The sequence below is a fragment of the Alexandromys fortis genome, unplaced genomic scaffold (genome assembly GCF_014885135.2).
Source record: "Alexandromys fortis isolate MF-2015 unplaced genomic scaffold, M_Fortis_MF-2015_v1.1 scaffold_117, whole genome shotgun sequence".
Taxonomy (NCBI): domain Eukaryota; kingdom Metazoa; phylum Chordata; class Mammalia; order Rodentia; family Cricetidae; genus Alexandromys; species Alexandromys fortis.
This window is the reverse complement of record NW_026068015.1, coordinates 3,403,451-3,423,290: the sequence shown is the minus strand read 5'-3', so window position 1 is coordinate 3,423,290 and position 19,840 is coordinate 3,403,451. Positions and strand designations below refer to the sequence as shown.

Here is a 19,840-nt window from a genome sequence, read left to right as displayed (position 1 = left end):
AATAAATAAATAGCTTATAGTTTCTTAAAAATTATAAAATTAATTTTAATAATATTATTATAATTACTGAGTCAGGACCTCACTATATAGCCCTGGTGGAGACTGAACTCCCTGAGATCTACTTGCCTTTGCTTCCTGTTTATTAGGATTAAAGGCATGAACTACCACACCAGGCAAAAATGTTTTTTATGTCCCTTTTATTTATGCAAGTTTAAATCTCTAGGAATCTAAAATTTTATGTCATTTTGGACTATCCAGCTCAAGAAGCTTAAAAGGAATCATCCCCTAATCCTATTAAAATGGACAGACTGGAGAGGTATAAAGTACAGCAACCCAGAGAGGGAAAAGAGAACATCTAGAAAATGTTTGAAATAAATGATAAAATAGTGAAAAGCAGAGGAAATAGTAATGCTGGAGAATCTAGAGGCTGAAGATCCCCACCTAAATACTACCAGAAGGAGCAAGGACTGTGCAAGGCACTCTGTGTCGTGGGCTAGACAGAGACCCTCAGAGTTACACATGCCAGCCAAGCAAAGAGTAAGAAGCAGTTCATAGTGGGAAAGAAATGAGTACAGAAGATTCCTGTGTCTTCTGTCCATTTGTCTGGTAAAACTCTTGGGACACTGACTCTTACATTAGTGACTCTTCTATTATTGCTAAAATGGAAACACAGGACTTCATTCCTATAAGCACTGAGTTCACACATGTTCATTTAAAACGGAATATGATATAGAAATGAATATTTTACATTGGTATGGACTTTGATTTATTGATACAAATTTAAGGTCAGTTTTGTTATATGTATATTTCTACTCGTTTAAGGCGTTGTGCTTATTTAACTCATTTAAAAATGAAATGTATAATTAAAAATATAAGTTAATAGGTAGCCATTTATAATAATCAAACTTTTAGTCATGTTAGTTCGGTTTTCTAGATATACAAAGAAATATTTCAGTTAGATAGATAATCTTCAACACTCCAAAGACCTACAGAATGTGGAACTTAAAATGTTTTAATAAGTTAGACTTTTCTCAACAATGACACATACCTGCTTCTGGCAGCACCAATTATTTCAGAGAGGTTGATAGGCATTAAAGAAACTCATTATGGAATTTGTTTCAATGTGACAAGGCTAGCCATATTGGCAAGAAGCTGCTCTTGCCTGAACAGGCTGATGGTATGCTGTATAAACTGGACATGCAGAGAACACAGCAAAATGACTGGTGAACTTGCCTAAAGAAAATGAGACAGTCCTTCAGGGTTCCGGCTTCATAAAAGAGTCTGCCAGACATTCCACAGAACTCAAAAGGAAGTGACTGAGAAACTGTCAATATAGGAAAAACAATCTTTTAAATTTCCCGCTTCATGGAAAATTCTACCAGATACTATGGCCCTCAAAGGTGAAGATTGGATGCCCCAACATTACAGAAGAACTTTGGGTGACTATTCAGGCAGTGAGATGTCTGTCAATTATAGAGTTTTGGAAGTTGCTTACAACAATGCACTTCTTATTTACTTAGGTAATATTATGTCATTCTGGGGTCTTTGATGGAGTTGAAGACAGATAGTTATAGTTTTCCTTTGTTATGATAAAAGATAAATTAGATATAAAATTTTAGACTCATAAAGAAATATAACTGTGATTTTCATTTGATTCCTGTTTTGTTATATGTAATTTTACTTTGTTAAAGTTAAAATCTTCCGTTTTATTTAGGGAGATAATGTGAGATACCCCTATGTATGTTGTGAATATGTTTTATTACCATTGGTTAATAAAGAAGCTGTTTTTGTCTATTGCAGGGCAGAATAGAGCTAGGTGGAAAAACTAAACTGAATCCTGGGAGAATGAAGGCAGATTCAGGTAGATGCCATGTAGCTGCTAAAAAGACAGATGCCAGAACCTTACCCATAGCCTTGCGGTGATACATAGATTAATAGAAATGGGTTATTTCAAGATATAAGAGCTAGCTAAAAATATGCTTGAGTCATTGGCCAAGAAGTGTTGTAACTAACATAGTTTCTGTTAATTATTCAGGTCTGGGTGGCCAGGAAACTAATTAGTTACCTCCATTTACACCATGAGAAGCCACTTTGTTTTTTATAGATTGTTAATTTGTTAACACTGAACTCATGGCAAACAGTACCATACATAGCTCAAGCCTGAACTCAGCTATTCTCTTGGAGAAGCATAGCAATGCTCACACACATACACATACATACACACTCATGTATATACACACACAAATGTGTGCATTGCGTGATTTATAAACTGTTGATGTAATGCTTATTAGAGTTTGAGATTGTAAAGTGAACAAGAAAAGTGTTTTTGTTTGACGTCAGCAAGGAACAGGAGCTGTGAAGAGGCATTTTTTTTTGTAGCTATAGCCTTGATTTTGAATTTACAAATAAATTCTTGTGAGTAGTCAATTTTTAAATGCATTATCAGTAAATAAGAAAGAGTATTATATACACTAGTATTTGCAAAAGTCTCTGAAAATGAATTCATCCTTTTATAAAAAACAAACACAAAAAAATCAACAACCAAGTAAGTTTATATCCTTTTAACCAAACCAAATCCAACCCAACCAAACAACAACAACAATAAGTGATGTAGGGCTAGAGATGGTTCAGAGGTTAAAAACATGTGCTGCTCTTGAAGAGAACCCATGTTCAATTTCAAGCATCCATGTCATGTGACTCACAACCAACTGTAATTACAGTTTCCAGGGTTCAGATATTTCTGTTCTCTGTAGATACGTGCATTCACACGCATAATCTCACACATAGAAATAAAAGCATATAGATCATCTTTAAACATGGTACAAATGAACTTTCTGGGAGGGAGATAGAACCACTAATATTGAACTAGTCCCTCTGAATGTGAGAGGCAGTTATGTAGCTTTGTCTTAGAGGCTCCTGGCAGTGGGACCAGGATCTATCCCTGGTGCATAAACTAGCTTGTTGGAGTCCACTCTATATGGTGGGATGCCATGCTAGGCATTAATGCAGGGGAGAGAGGCTTGGTCCTGCCCCAACTTAATGTGCCAGGCTTTGTTGACTCCCCATGAGGGGCCTTACCCTTTGGAAGGAGTGGATGGTGTGTGGGTTTTGGAGGGTTGCTCAGGGGTGTTGGGTGAGAGGGAGAACTGTAGTTGGAATTTAAAATGAAATTTAAAAAACTAATAAAATAAAGAAGAAAGAAAAAGTAAGAAAAAGCCTTTAGAATAATGTAGCCAACAAAGATACAAGTAAATTAATAATGAAAACATAAACCCAGAGGCTGAGAGAGAAACATCATTAAAATGTATCTTAATCCTCTGTTCTGACATAAAACAGTCTGTAAAGATATAGGGGTAAACATATTCATATATTTTTATCATACACCATAAAGTTTAGCAAAGATAAAAAATGTATTCATTGTTGCAAAGTCGGAGATATGTGCTACTAACAGTCTACATGGGTAGGGATTTGTTCATGTGTGAGTAGAGGTGTAGGAGGATAGGGAAATACCTTTGTGGGTCCTACTCTGCATAGAATAGGTGGCCTAGCAATAATGGAACTTAGAAATGCATTGCAACTCCATTCACAGGTAGTGCAGATGTGGGTGACATACTCGGTTTGCTTTTATATCATAGGGAGAATAAAAATGAAACAAAATAATAAACTGAATAAAAGGAGATAAAGCTGCAAATAGAGCTAGCAATGAAGTATTATACAACCACTAAAATTATAGTGACATTTCACAAATATCAATGGAATAAAATTCTGAAAGTGATTAAGAAAAATAGTTTACAAGGAATGTACGTATAATAAGAATCTGACTATCTATTGAAGGGAATGAAAGTGTACATTTGTGCTGATTCACCAAAATGCCAAGGGAGACACATTTGTTTCTAGAGAAGGAAATTGTCTCTGAGCATCAGTGGCAGCTGGTTTTTCTCTTAAAGACCTAACATTCTAAATGATATGAATCTATAGAATATTCCAAAAGTAAATAAAACTTATAAACTAGAAACGTTTTTCTTTCTGACAGTGATGATCGGCATGAGAGATGCAGAAGGCAGGAAACTCATTCTCCAATGTGAAAAGCTTAGACAAATGAGATCTTTTACCTTTATGACACACACATGCTTGCACAGTTTGAATTGTCATTTGCTCTACATTGCTGGTCTGACAATTTGTTATTCATCTTTCAAGATTCTCATGGAAACTCTGAATCTGTGTTTACCTTAGCTTTCTGCAATGTTAGTTCTATCCTCCACTATAACTTTTTTTTTAAATGTACTTAGTCCTAAGCCTGCTTGCCCTACTGCATATTAGTTTTTTTTTTTTTTTAACATAATCTCTGAATGCAAAGCTACTGGTGGTGGAAATAGCTCTCTTTAGCACACTGATATGGTCAGGTCAGGCTCCTCCCAAAGAAGTCAGCACACCGCTAGAACCCAGGTCAGAGGAATCCTGGCACTGTGGCTTCTAAGAACAGCTGGTTAAGAAAAAGGCAGCACCAGGCAGGTTCTACAGTGCACAATGAGTTCGGGAGATAATGTAACCCGTTCCTGGATTCCCCTTGCCATTCCTTCACTGTTGCTCAGGTTGACTATGGGATAGACATCTACACAAAAGAGGTGTTGCTATGGAAATGTCTCCAAGTGAAAGACAACAGAGAATTCTCAAAGGAAGAATCATGCGCAAAGATGCTGTGTGTTTATGAACGAACAAGAAAACATTAAATTATTATGGGAATTTAAGATTGCAATCAAAGACAAGGATCAACGTTAGAATAAAATTGTTGAAACTGATTGCCAACACATCAAGGGCAAAGCAACTTCTTTAACTAAGTCTGAACTGACTCCATCTACTACCAGCAATAATAGGTCACTGGCCAGTTTCTCTACTGAGGGTCAGAAATTCTGGGACCTAACCATGTCAGTGTTCCTTCTTCTACTCCCCACTAATTGCTGGTTGCTGTCCCAAGACTGTATAAAATTTGCCATGATGTATCTTAATAATGAACCCTCTTCTGTTTCTACTGTTCATTACACAGTTTAAAAAATACTTACACTCAGCTTTTCAGGTGAATTTGCAAAACACAACAGTCTATTTTCTCCCCATGACTCTTTACAGCTTTGCTCTATCCCCCACCTTACCCCCACTCCAAGTTTTTCTTTTGACTATGGTTTTCCTGCTGATTAGAATGTCTTTCTGTCTTTTGTCTGATAAGCAACCCAAAGAATATCTCCTTCAGGACCCTTCTCAGGACAAGCTCTGTCCACAACGTTCCCATAATCACACTCGAGTTCTGCATAGCAACAGAGAGTGGCTCTCATTTCCTGAGGTGGCAATGTGTAAATGGCATGGTTCTGCCGTGATTGCATTCTGCTTTGGGTCACTCGTCTGTTCTTCCCTTGCACCAAACCAGAGGGGGAAAAAAAGAGATCATAGATCTGCATGGCCATTGTCTCATTAGTGTCTAGGAGAATATCAAGGACACATCAGATACTAGATATATTCTTATTAAGAAATAAGACCAAAAGAGGGAAAAATCCAAAATCTTTAAATTTGGCCTTTCACATGGACGTCAATGATGACCTTACTGATACCCTTTTTGGAAACTTCACTAAATACACTAGTGTCAGATTATTTGGTATCAATCTCAAACCTACAGCATTCTTGTGTGTCGTACTGATACAAGTCTATTTTCTCTGTTATATTGAGTTATAGACATTAAAAATATCTGTTATGGGATAAGTTGTCTCAAGGTAAAATAAGTTGATGAGGGTGAGTCCTAATCCAAAGCGCACGTTGTCCTTCACATACCATAGTCAAGACACATGCAGAGGGGCAATGCTAAGGAGCATGAGAAAATCACAGACAGAAGGCTGGGCAGTATTACAAAGAGCTCTCAGAGTGGAGTTAGTGTGTTAGTGCATTGGTATGGTGCATGTGGAGTACAGACTGTGAGGAAGTACATTTTCAGGGTTGAAGGAAATCATAATTGGTGAGTGAACCTCTAGCAAACTACTACGGCACTACATTCTTCTGGGACCCAGTTTAAAACGTTCACACTCTCTGGATCCCAGTTACCAACTACTGGAATTCTGACCATCTTCCACTAAGTGACTCTTACTCATCTGGATTTGTGTCCCCAAACCACTAGAGTCTTAGAGGTCACCTCTTCTCTCAGAAGCAGAACAATTATTTTCCATGTCTCTCCAACTGTGGAATATCCCTAGCACATGTCCTGAACTTGCCACCTCTTTTTGGTTCATTATTTTCTAGGGCTTCTCCTAATAAGTGCTTAACTGTAAACAAGTCCTGTGACATCATTTTTCTTCATATTGTTTGCAATTTGGGAGACAAGTTTAAGTATTTGCTATATGCCTGCTGAGGATGTAATAAAAAAGAAAAAAAAATCTAGTCTTTACTATTTTTTGAAACATTTCCTTATTGCTGGGCAGTGGTGGCTCATGCCTTTAATCCCAACACTCGGGAGGCAGAGGTAGGCGGATCTCTGTGAGTTCGAGGCCAGCCTGGTCTACAAGAACTAGTTACAGGACAGATTTTAAGCTACAGAGAAACCTTGTTTTGAAAAAAAATCCTGAATATCAAGCCTCCCCAGGTACTTTTGGAGGCTTACTGTGATAAAATCTTATTAATTTGTATTATACTCTTGATATATTGAGATATCAATATATTCTTATTTCTTTCATGGCCAAATGTTGTCTAAAAGCATTAAATAATATTTCTGTGGAATGTGAGCATAATAAAGCTCAGATAAACTGACTCTATCTGTTCTGTGATTTCTTCGGGTGAATTCATACCCACATTATAAAGTCCAAACCTAACAAGCTTTGTTAATGAAATCTCTGATTACCCAAGACAGAAATACCAGAAATATTTCAAATTTATTCCTTATTCCAGTTTATATTTTATGTCCCTTTATACTCACTGTCCATTTTATAGAAGACTTCATACTTTTTAAATGTTTTGGTTGGAACTTAATGTGTCCCTTGATGCTGATTTATCCAATATGTTGTCCTAAATGCAGTGTTCATAAGGGGGATGATCAGACAGTATGGGCTCTACTTCATCGTGGGATTAATCCTATGATGGATGTTTCTTTGGCAGCATCATTGCAAGGGAAAGAAACTTTTTTATTGATTTTTATTGAGCTGTACCATTTTCTTTGCTCCTCTCCCTGCATCTCTTCTCTCCCTCTTAAACCCTCCCCAAGGTCACCATGTTCCCAATTTACTCAGGAGATCTTATAAGGGAAAGAAACTTTTCAAACTGGGGCCTGATGGGAAGAAATACTTGGTGGTAACTGTTAATACATTTTGTTATAATATTCTGTTAACAGATTTTGTTGTACAACTTTGAAGATCACAGAAGGATATTTTCCTGGAGGCTCTATCTTATCCCAAGTCTGTTTCTGGTCCTCCCTGCTTCCTACCCATGAAAAGATGGGCAGATTTCCTCTGCCTCCTGCTCCCAAATGTGATTCTCAGCTTCCCTCAGGCCTAGAGCTCGTGGACTGACAGTTCTGGAACAAGGAGACCATCAAATCCTTCATGCTCTAAGGTTCTTTTTCTCAGACCTTTCGCCACAGATCCAAACGATGAATTAACACATGAAGCAAAGGGCAGACTATAAAATAGGATATGTTTTTCTATTACAGAAAAGTCTAGTCTTCAGTCTGGATTCATTATTTGATAAACCAAAGGTCAAAGTTATCTCATGTTTAAATTAACATAGCAAAATATATGTTAAATGAAACTGGTATTAGTTGTTGTGTATTTAATAATTCATATTCTGTTTTATAATCCTTAATAGGCACAAAATTATCTAATATCAAAGGACACATGGATTTAAAGAGTTAATGGAATAAAACTAGAAAAATGAAGGGAAAAATCATGAATTAAAGCCCATAAAACTAAAATGAGTATGTGAAAGTATGTAATACTGTGAGGATTACTATCATAAAATGAGATTAAACAATTAACTAAAATGAAAAAAAAAGGGCAAGATATTTTTCATGTCAATCACAAACATTTTAGGGTACATAAAGGCCATTTGAATCACTACAATCTCACTAATACTTTTCCTAAAATTTATTGCAGCTAGCCACATTAAGAGATACAAGTAGCATTTGCAGACATGGCCTCACACTCTGCAGAGAGACCATCACTTCCCAGAGTTTCAGAGTCTTAATTGTTTGTCTTGGTCCAGATTCCCAGAGCACTAGTAGAGCTGTGCTGTGTTTTCTGGAATCATTTTGCTTTGGCAACCAGAATCTGATTTTAGCAATTCTTTTCTCAGAAATATAATTTTAACTTGCAGTGACAACATGAACAACACAAAAGGATTAGCTGCACACACTTGTGAATCCACTCCTAAACTTACTAGATTCAGTCAGCTCAACAGCACTTTGAAAACACATAAGTATTTCTGAAACTTGTCCTGGCCACATGCCTAAATATAAAAGTATAGACATTCCTGGTAATTAGGCGGGCAATATGGGGTAAATGATATGAGCAAGCAAATCACTCTGCCTCCTACATTAGTGCTAATGAGAGTGTGCAGTTAATGTTCCCTCTCTTCCTCTCGGTTTCGTGTCCTCTGTGGGGTCCATTTCAAAGGATTTGCTTTTGTACCATGCCCCACCAAGGAAAATGCTTACTTACCTCACTTATGAAGGATTTGGCTGTGGCAGGATTCATAACAAGGATGGCTCTCCTGAGAGTGTCTCGGTAGCGATTCAACTCCTCTATCCTCATGGTGTCGAAGAGGGTGGTGATCATTTTATTGATGTTGTTTTCCACCTTCTGAAGGGCAACATCCATTCCCTGCTGAGATACTTTGTCCAAAAACTCCTGTATCCCACGGATATCTACAAACAACATAACACAGGATAAAAAAAAATCTTATCATTTCTGAGCAGTTTATTGTTCAATAAGGCATAAATTCTCAGATTTATTTATGATTTGGCTTAACTAATATCTGTACATGTAAAAACATAGGAGTTAATACAAAGGGATTTATTTCTATCTACTTATCATTGTAAATTAATTAGTGGAAAGAGTTGGTACATGGCAGAGAGGGGTGTAAAAGAGGTCCATTTCAATAAAGCACGACTAATTTCTTCAGCATTAAAGAGGAATAAACAGAAACAGTCTGTTAAGCTTTGGTACTGAATCTCACGATGGAAATGGGTTATATATAGCAATTTTAACATATCTTGGTAAATGAATTTAAGGTTACCTTTTCTGAAGGAAAAGCGTTATAGTAGCATTGGAGACATATTAAGGGAAAACTATTTCCTCTTGACCAAATGAATGAAATCTACCTCTGGCCTGGATAGAGACCTAATATACCTAGCTACACAAAACATAATTTAGTTGAGCAACTTGTCTTAGAGATCAACCTAAGGAAGGCAGTTTCACGTAATGCCACAAGAAAGAAATGAGAGGAATAATTATCCCTTAATGAGATAATGTAGTTTTCTCTCCAGGACCCCTGTGTGTGGTGCAGTCACTACAGGGCTGCCAGGACTCTGTTCCATCTCTCCACATTTCCGCTTCGGGGGTACAACTTCATTTGTCTTCCTTTCTTACTCTTTCTTTTTGATGTTAGGCAGAGCCTAAGTATATTTTCCCTGGTACTTTGGACCTTTTGGCTCCCTTCCTTTTTCCATGCAGTTATTTGCAGACGCTTCACACATCACTCAAAGGCATGGCCTTCGCTGTTTTTCCTTTCCATAGCCCTCTTCTCTGCAGAGGCTAAATTTACAGCTTTCCCACCCTGGAACTTTTTTTTTCCAATTTTAATAAAATTGTCTTTGTACTTCAAAAATGAACAAAACACACTTCATTAAATTTCCTCAAATTTCTTATATCATAGAAACCATTCATTTCATTTATCATAATCCATAATCACAAAATGAGTTACTGTCATTACTGTAAAGAAATTATATTGGATCAATTAGCAGGAAGGTCATATTAAAATGTGACATTAAAGGGGGAAATAATGCCATTCATGACAAATGAATTTTAATAACATTTCTCAAAAACAGATAAACCTCCATTAAATCAACATTCATAATATAAATAGAATATTTTGAGATGTTTTCTTCCAATCCACTCAATGCTTACATACAACAAACTCAAATATCTAAATCGAAATATCCTGTAGGAGATAAAATAATTTGGTTTCAGAACGATGGAGGTGGGTGACATCATGTGTATAAACAAATGAAAATGTAGTTTAAGTATTTTTGAAACAACTATCCAAGATTTTGAATATTCAAAAACCTTCAAAATATTTATACAACAATTTCAAATATGAAAAGTTCTAAAATGTTCTCTAATATAAATTACTGTGATAATATCATGTTTGAGTAAGGGGGATAAAATATAATATAAAAAGTAATTATCAATATTTTAATTTTATTAGTTCACAGATTATATTTTTCATTTTGTGCCCATGGCATAAAATTTTTAAAGCTAAAATAGTTGGTTATGCATCAGAAATGAGAAACTTAACACCTATGGAATCTATGTCAAAATTTCTAATTGTATGTGATTGCATGCCTGCAAAATTTGCCTCTCAAGTGAAATAATTAATTTGAAAGCAGTAAGTAAGCTCATATGACAAGAACTCAAGAGTTTCCAACATAGAAAGTGGTATTTATGCATAATAAATTTTTTATTTGCAAAGTTACAAGTTAGTTTTTAAAAACTGCACTTTTATGAATAATTTCAATTTTACAACTTCACAGTAGTGATGTGTTCATCTCTGTGAGAATTCTGTCTGTATACATTTCACCTTCCACTCTGTATTCCTAATAAGTTATAAATCTGAGCTATCAACATAAAAGGATAAAAGGCTCAGTGGAGACTGCAGAGCCAGAGACAAAGGAGTGGGAATAGTGAAGGCTAAACAGCCAAGTCTGAAAGTATCTGACAGTACAATGCTAACAGGTAGTCTGAACAGGGTTAAATCTAATGGAGCAGAGCAGAAAGTGGTCTATAAATAATATCAGGATTGTGAACATGCAAAGCAGTATTTTTAACACTTTTGTGTCAATCACAATCACTTGAGAGAATTAAAAAAAAAATAAGCCTGGGTCCATCTCAGAATTCAGAACATAATTCTAATTTTTAATTGTCAGGTTTTATTCTATTCTATTTGAATTACTTAAATTTTCATGTAAATAAAACATAAAAGCAAAAACAACATTGGAAAGAATCTGAGATCCTCCAGATTGTTTACACCATGAGTTTTGGTTTTAAAAGTAAAATGTTGGTGAAACTTCACTCCTTCACTTAAAAAAAAAATGTTTCTTTAAAAAACGTTATTCACTGACTAGGTGGTATTGGCACACACCTTTAATCTCAACACCTAGGAGGCAGAGGTAGTTGTATCTCTGTGAATTCAAGGCCAGAATTTTGTAATCCAATGTAGATTTCTGTTATAGAAGAATCAAGCAATAAGTGTTTTCCACATCTGAGGATGATACAGCTGATTACAGGCAGCAACTGGTACGTATGAGAAGAGACAGATCCAAATCATGCTATTAGCAGCTATGTTTGAAAGATTCATTAGAATAAAAAGTAGGCCTTCAGGTTTGTTAATTAAACATGAATGTAATCAACCATCTCAGTTTTTCAGTTGCAATATCTTCATTCTAAAGTTCCAACAGCTACAGAAATGAAAGAACATGGTTGGTGACCTCAAGAAGCTGCCAGACTGATTGCACCTGTCAGTTTTGACTAATTCTTGATAACAGCGTGTTTTCCAGCTGTGGCTAGTCCTACTTACCAGATAAATACATAAAAGCTAGTGTTAGCCTGCTCATCAACTGAGTTATTGCAGTCTCCCCTGAACACCACAGAGGGCTGTGTGCTCAGCTGAAGTGCCCACATCTTCTCCTGAGTGCCCACATCCCAAAACCTGTAATATCTGGATATAAACAAATCATATACCATAGAGAGATCAAGCCTGAAGGTGGGGTTGATGTAAGGAATCCAGTGAGATCAACATAGAAAGATAAACTCCATAACTTGGGTGAGCCCAGTATCATCAGGAGGACCTTAAGTTGGAAGGGAGAAGCAAAGAAAAGGAGACAGCAAGGGGTTTGGAGCTGGTAGATGTGGCTTATCTGAGGAACAAGGTAAAGAAGGTGGGTGTCTCTGGAAGCTGAAGAAGGAAGAGAAGTGGATTTTCACTAATAACAAGGAGAAGAGTACATGCTTGCTCATAGCTTGTATTTATCATGCTCAGATCTGATGACAGACTTCTGACCCATTGAACTCTACATAACTTGTGTTGACCCTCCAAATTTAATTATAATCTCTAGTGCCATCAACAGAAATCAATATGAAATCATGCTTAACTCTTTAAGTAGGCATGTTTGTAATTAATATCCACTAAATTTTCGTGCGGGAGAATTTTCTGTATTCTGTCAATCATGTTTGAAAAAAATGCTGATTGTCCAGGCAGGAAGTATAGGTGGGAGAACCAGACAGGAAGTAGAAATCATGCAATGAAAACAGGAGAATGCTGGGAAAGAGGAAGTTGATTCCTCCCAGTCCAGCGCAGACGACAGAGGAAGCAGGATGTGACCTGCCAGCTGAAAAAAGGTACCAAGCCATATGGCAAAACTAGATCAGAATAATGAGTTAATATAAGCTACAAGAGCTAATAAGTAGCCTGACCTAATGGGCCAATCAGCTTTACAACTTATAGAGATCTCTATGTGATTTTCTTTGGGGCTTGCTGGCTATGGGGTACTAGGCGGGACAGAAACCCCCAACAAGCAGGGCCCCTCATGTTATAAATTTAATTTCAGAATCACCCAGAAATGCTTCTGTGACTTTATAACCTTGATCTACTTCTGTGATCTCTGATATTCTTCTGACAGAGTCCATGATGGTCCTGAAGACTGGGATATAGTTTTTGGGTTTGTGTCACAGACCTGAGGCAGTCATGAAGACTACGGATCCTTTCTTAGTAAACTAAGTAGCCCAGCCATTCTGCATCACATTGTGCCTGTCAGTGCTTTGCCTGGTCTCCCTGCTGTCCTTAGGGAGGATAGCATGGGTGAGTCCCAGCTTAGTGTCACCATTGCTTTTAAGGAGTGTGGACTTCATACTGCCACTTCCTTCACATCTATGGAGTCCAAAGTTATTGTCTTAATTTTCAGATGGAAAATGATCTTCTAAATCACTTCTAGTCACACTTACCATTTTTCTTTTGTGGAACAGTTTCTTTGTGTACGGGAAAAAAAAAACTGCATTTGATGTCAGAAAACCAGCCTTGGGTCAGAAAATTACTTCTACAGTAAGCTCTGTTCACTTGGAATCATGTTCATAATTGATGTCTTCTCTGTTCATTTTTTTCCAGATTTCATCTCTCTTTAAAGAGCAAGATGATTTTTTTTTTACTTGTAAAATAACTCCTGTTTCATCCTTTGATTTCACATGTGTCTAGAGTTTTACATTCTTACCCTGATGATCCTATTGTACCAGGCTAGTCAGCCCGAATCCTTGGTTTTTACAAAACAAGTGAAATCGAGTAAAGCCACAATGTAAACAAATAGTTTCTTTTGTATACTGAATTGTAATGTAATGTTATGGTTGCAAGAGTCAGAGAATCTGGTTAGACAAGGGAAACAAAAAGCCAGCCTCTTCCCTATAAGTAATAGAATTTTTCCAGTCAATTACAAATAAAAAGAGGAGGAAGCAGAAATGAAGGAACAAATGCAGGGAGGGAGTTCCAACTTTTAATACCTAGTGTTTGACTCATTTCATGTACCTATGCAAACACACACACACACACACACACACACACACACACACACTACAGCCCAAGTAATTTGGTGATGAAGAGGAAGGCATAATTGGTTCCTGTCCTTGAGGTGTTTCCAATTCACACATAGAACAAACAGAAATCAAAATCATATTTTAATCATATAGGGCCTGTTGAAGGCAATGTAAGAGAGCTGTGAAAGCTTCAGTCAAGTGTGAGCCTATATATGCAAACCTCCACAATTATATTTTATTTCACTGAGCACTAGATATTCTGATGAAAAATGAGAATGCTTAAAATATGAAGGGAGTTGTTTAGGCTTCGGATTCCCATGTGATATACATTTCTGTTACAAAATCTTTAGTAACCTCAGTCAAAACTTCTGCCTTTACATTTATATTTGCTATGGAAGTTTAGAAAATAGGAAAAGTCCTTAATGGGAATGATAGTGATCTATCATCTACCTATCATCTATCTATCTATCTATCTATCTATCTATCTATCTATCTATCTATCTATCATCTATCTCTCTCTCTATCTATCATCTATCTATCTATCTATCTATCTATCTATCTATCTATCATCTATCATCTATCTATCTCTATCTATCTATCTATCTATCTATCTATCTATCTATCTATCTATCTACTCTAATCTCTATTTATTAATCATCTAGCTTTCATTTGTCTTTTAATCAAAAATTCTTTATAAAGCTAGGTATCATGGCACATTCCTGCCATCCCAGGACATGGGAGGCTGAGAAAGAGTTTCTGAAATTTAATGCTAGCCTGTGCAAGAGAGTCAGAAACTGACCACCACACATTCTATAGAGAGACTTTGCCTCAAAAAGTCTAAATAAAATAAGTAAATAAATAAACAAACAGATAAATAAGCAATATCATCTTCAGAACTTAATATTATATGCACTATCACTTCCTCTGGCACCCAAATTGTTTTACCTACTTAGGTTATCTTCCCTTGTAATCCTCTATGACATAATGGACAATTGGTGGCTAATGATTCATTTTATCAAATCTTGTAAAACAAGGACATTATTATCTCTAAAGTAGGGTTAATTTTAATCTTCCTAGCAAAAGCTATTTATATGAAAATAGACTAATCTAGTACCAGAATTTAATTTTGCTTTATGTTTACAAAGGGAACCCTAAGAAACAGGTAGAAATATGAGACAATAGGATACTGTACTTAAATTAGATACATGATTCACTTTGATGGAACCTGTACCAGTCGTCCTTATCAAAGGGGATCACTTTCTTTATCATCTCGACTTACTTTGTGCCCATCACAGTGAAAGGAACTTGGAAGAAAGTAGCAAGACAAAACAGCTCCTGTCCTATCGGGAAATGTGCTCTGTACCAGCTGATGAGAACATTCAACCCAGTACCGATTGAGAACTACTGTAGCATTGTTCTTTCTCACAGTCAATTAGCAATCTAAGTATGGTAGATTTCTGTGAAACATTTCAAAATAGCAATTTATAGTCTCATCATTGTATTGAAACATCACTTTAAAATATTTAATAATAAAGGACAAATTTTGTAATGTTTCCATGCTTAATTTTTCCTCTGTTCATCTTCTTCTCCTTTGAGTAGGTGAAGACATTTAATCATTCCGATCACTGAATGCATTGAAGACCTCAATTTGATCAGGAAGACTTCAGCATGGCACTGTCTAAGCAAGGTGCATCTAAAATTATGACAGCATGCTAAGCTTTAAAATTAAAATGTAGGACCTTGTGACTTTCTTCTCCCGCTTTCTCATTCTACAAATTGGAACACAGCTTAATGCTTACTATGTGAGATATATCATAAACCAGAACATATTTTTCTCAATATTTGGATAGCAAAGTATATTCTCTGTGTCTCCTTCCCGAGGAAAAAAAAGTCAAGGCTTTTAACCATCAAGTAATTTTAAAGTTTTGTTTTAAAAGAACTATCAACTTGAAAAATTCACTGGAGTCATGTATCAGTTTTTTGGCATTTTTAGAATATTCAGTTTTATATAAATTTAAAAAGTAAAGATAATAACATGCTGTGCTCAGCTTTGACATATCAGAGCCTGGCAATTATGATCTAACAGAGAGTTTACATTTGACAGGCGCTTGTCATTTGGGCATCTTTTACTATGGAAACCTTCTTTACAGTAAAGCTGAGAAACATTTTTAAAGCACAAATCACTGATAGATAAATCCTGAATAAAAGAATCTACTCTTTTTACCCATTTGACATAATCTATATTAATGCAAAGGAAATGTTTCAATAAACCGGTTGGATTAATTACATGGTTATTGATGCAGGCTGGAGAAAATGTGAGAACTGCAGGTTGGAAAATAGCCAGTGACTAATAATCAGCTTTCAAGCTATCGGGAGAGAATGTCAAGATTATTATAGTTGTCAGACATTAGAATGCATCCTTGGGGCGATTATAAACATTTGCAATCAATTAAGAGGAAAGTGTCTACTCTAAGAGCCCTGACTGAGTCTACACTAACTCTACATGGAATAAAGATCATGACTCAGGAATGGATTGATGAAGATGGTTCCCTTATCTTCATTTCAAAATGAAAGACCTTGCTTACAAACCCCAGTCACCTAACTCTGTGCTGAACTTTAATTTGTATTATTAAATGTATGTTTTCACCATTTTGAGTAGTGTGCTTTGTGATCTCCTGAGTGTAAGTTGTTCTGTACATACTATCAGATAATATATATTTCTGTTCATGTTATTTGTTTTGGTCACTTCCATAGTACTTCACTTTGTTGATACTTCATGGAGATTTGTAGCTAATTTTCAGAGTGGTTAAGCAGTTATGGTAAAGATTTATATAAATGGAACCAACCTAGTCCATCAAAAGATAAGTGAATAGTGAAAATGTAGACACATATATAAATAGAATACTCTAGCTCTGGGAAAAAATAAACTCACAAAATGTTCATGAAAAAAATGATGAGTACTTTTGATGGAGGTCACAGTCTCAGAAAGGAAAAAAATACATGTTAGTCCTCAATTGTGGATTCTAGGCACGTGTGTGTGTGTGTGTGTGTTTGCACACACACACATTGGAGTTAAGAGTTAATCAGCAGTTAAGAGCACTTGTAGAGAGAACCTAGGTTTAGTTTCTAGTGCACACATGGTGGCTGACAACCATGTGTAGCTCTGTTCTAGGGATACAACCAGTGTTGGTACCAAACACAGGCACACACACACACACACACACACACACACACACACACGTGCACATGCATTCAGGTGATCACTAATATACATACAAAATAAATAGATCTTAAAATATCTAATAAAAAGCTTCAAACAGTATTTGTACATATATAATTACTATTTAGAGAGAGAGAGATATATTGATTCAGATAAGGGGAAGTGCATTGTGGCAGAGTATAGCATCTAGAAAAGACCAAGAAAGGTAAGTATTAGCTGATGAAGAAGAACTCAGTAAGTAATGGGCACTTGAATCACAGAAAGGATATAAAGTAAACTGTTAATTGTTTTTGTTTCAATTCTCATAAAATTTTCTGGTTTTGGTGGTAGAAAAGTGCACCAAATAACATCAGATAGTGAAAGCACTAAATCCGCTGTGAAGCTCCACAGTTTTAGAGTGGCTACTCTAACTGTTTGGAAGTTAATTGAAAATATTCCTGTGCCTTTTCTTTTATTTTTAAGTTCTTTATAATAACCATTAAGGAATAAAATGAATTAAGTGGAAAAAAGAACTGGGTTCTTCAAATGCATTTAAATAATAATTTTTTTATTTAATCTGCAGATGACAGTAGACTAACCAGTCTTGCTTCCACACTTTAAAAAAGTGTTTTATCCTACTTTCTTATTGGAAACTGCATTTTCATCACAAGAAAACTGTCCATAGAAAGTGCTGTTTACAAATTAGTGTGCAGTTGACAGATTTTTTACTCATATAAATGAATTTATTTTATCCAATTTTGTAAGAAAAAAATGTATTTCCACTACTTATTATTGTATGTGAGTTTTTGCTTTTTATAACTGAAAACAGTTTTCATACAATATTTTCTGATCATGCTTTTCCCCTCTCTCAAGGCCTCCCAGACTCTCCCTACCTACCTCCAAAGTTACCCAGCGCCACAGCCTTTCTGTCGCTCTTTCTTTAAAAAATAAACAACATAAAAAAGAAACTCAGAGTCCCAAAATCCCTACTTGAACAAATAAACAAAATTTGAACCCAAATATATTGTCCAAAGGCTAATAAGCAAAAATATATGAAATTTTAAATTCTACAAAAATACCATTGATTTCATCTTGGGTTTCCCATCTGCTCCTGAGCATGGGACCTACCCTGCAGTATGGCTAATATACCTAGTGAAACTCCATTGAAGAAAAAGATTTTTTTCTTTACAAGAGGGGACCAATCATAAATAGCTTTTTGGTTAGGGATGCAAGCCTGTGTCCACTTGCCCTTCTCAGTGACGGGAACCCATTCTTAGTATTTGTATTTTCAAAAGATATTTGCATTTTGTTGTTTATAAGCTAACCATTCATTGATACAGACATTACAATAAATAATATATTTTAAATATTTCAATATAACAAACTGATAATAGCTCTGACTGAAACACTACAACACTTTGACAACAAAATGCAGGAGCATTCACACCAAAGAATTTTCTGTTTCCCCTGAAGTTAGAGGGTCTTTTCTTCTTTCCCTTTGGTCTCCAGGTAGAAAAGGTTACTTCACACTGGCATGGGTCTCTTCTTTGGAATGGACTATTTTTGACTTTTGTCTGCCTCTGAAGAAAATCTAATGAGTTGTTCCAGGATGATTAGATGAATTAGGCACTGCCATCACAACTTTTTCTTTTTCTTTCTTTCTTTCTTTCTTTCTTTCTTTCTTTCTTTCTTTCTTTCTTTCTTTCTTTCGTTTTTTTTTCTTTTTTTTTTTTTTCAAGACAGGGTTTCTCTGTGGCTATGGAGCCCATCCTGGAACTAGCTCTTGTTCATCAGTCTGGCCTCAAACTCCCACAGATCCGCCTGCCTCTGCCTCTGCTGGGATTAAAGGCATGTGCCATCACAAATTTTAAAATTAATAATCTATGTCATGTTTTTAGCTTATTGAACAATTTGAAGTCTGACAAAGGTGTGTTCAAAACACTGAATAATTGTCTAATAGTACAACAGTTCATACATCTTTTAGTACCAACCTAACATTCTGGAAATATTAGGTATTGAAATAATTTCCTCACACACTGGCTAAAGATTATGACTTCTTTTAACTCTTTATGGTGCTCACCAAGACAGATTGTATACTTAAGACAGACATTCCACAAGAAGAACTGTGTCACTTCGACCTCATTCTGGCTAACATCAACATGAAAGCGGTGTGAGATTATGTAGGCTTGCTTGTCATACTTGAGATCCCATGATCACCTTGCTTGCATATGATCTTACTTTCTCAACTTGAGCCTTCAGGGGCCCTGGAGTGATGGAAATCTGACAATTTCAGTTTAAATGTCCCTTAGCCTCCCAGAGTTTCTAGCTGGGTTCATAGAGGTCGTGAGGACTTTGTGAGTATACTGCTGGTAAGGTTCTTTTCTAATGAACCTGGCAGACCAGACTGAGCAATACAATCACTTTTTAATTTTTCTAGAAATATCCTGCAGTTCTTCTTGGAGATAAATGCCAAAAGGCTGTTGCTATTAGCATGGGGTACTTCAAGTTTCTGGAAGTATGGAGAAAACACTTCTAACACCTGACAAGGTAACTTCAGCTTCTAGAGTCGGAGAAGGCATGGACATTCTTATTCTTTAAAAAAGGACCATGAGGGGTGCACCCACCCACGGAGACAGTGGGGCTGATCTATTGTGAGCTCACCAAGGCCAGCTGGACTGCGACTGAAAAAGCATGGGATAAAACCCGACTCTCTGAATATGGTGGACAATGAGGGCTGCTGAGAAGCCAAGGACAGTGCCACTGGGTTTTGATCCTACTTCAAGTTCTGGCTTTGTGGGAGCCTAGCCAGTTTGGATGT

General features: G+C 36.2%; 1 protein-coding gene across 1 annotated transcript in view; it reads right to left on the bottom strand.

Annotated features, from left to right (window-relative positions):
- Nucleotides 1-5,189: 5,189 nt before the first annotated feature.
- LOC126513773 (glutamate receptor ionotropic, delta-2-like) overlaps nucleotides 5,190-19,840 on the bottom strand; it is an 18,967-nt gene continuing 4,316 nt past the window's right edge. Inside the window, exons 2-3 of the mRNA XM_050162311.1 lie at nucleotides 8,690-8,890; nucleotides 5,190-5,470 (exon numbers count right to left, since the gene is read on the bottom strand). Of these exons, the coding sequence (XP_050018268.1) occupies nucleotides 5,190-5,470; nucleotides 8,690-8,890 (482 nt within the window). The remainder of the gene's footprint in view (nucleotides 5,471-8,689; nucleotides 8,891-19,840) is intronic.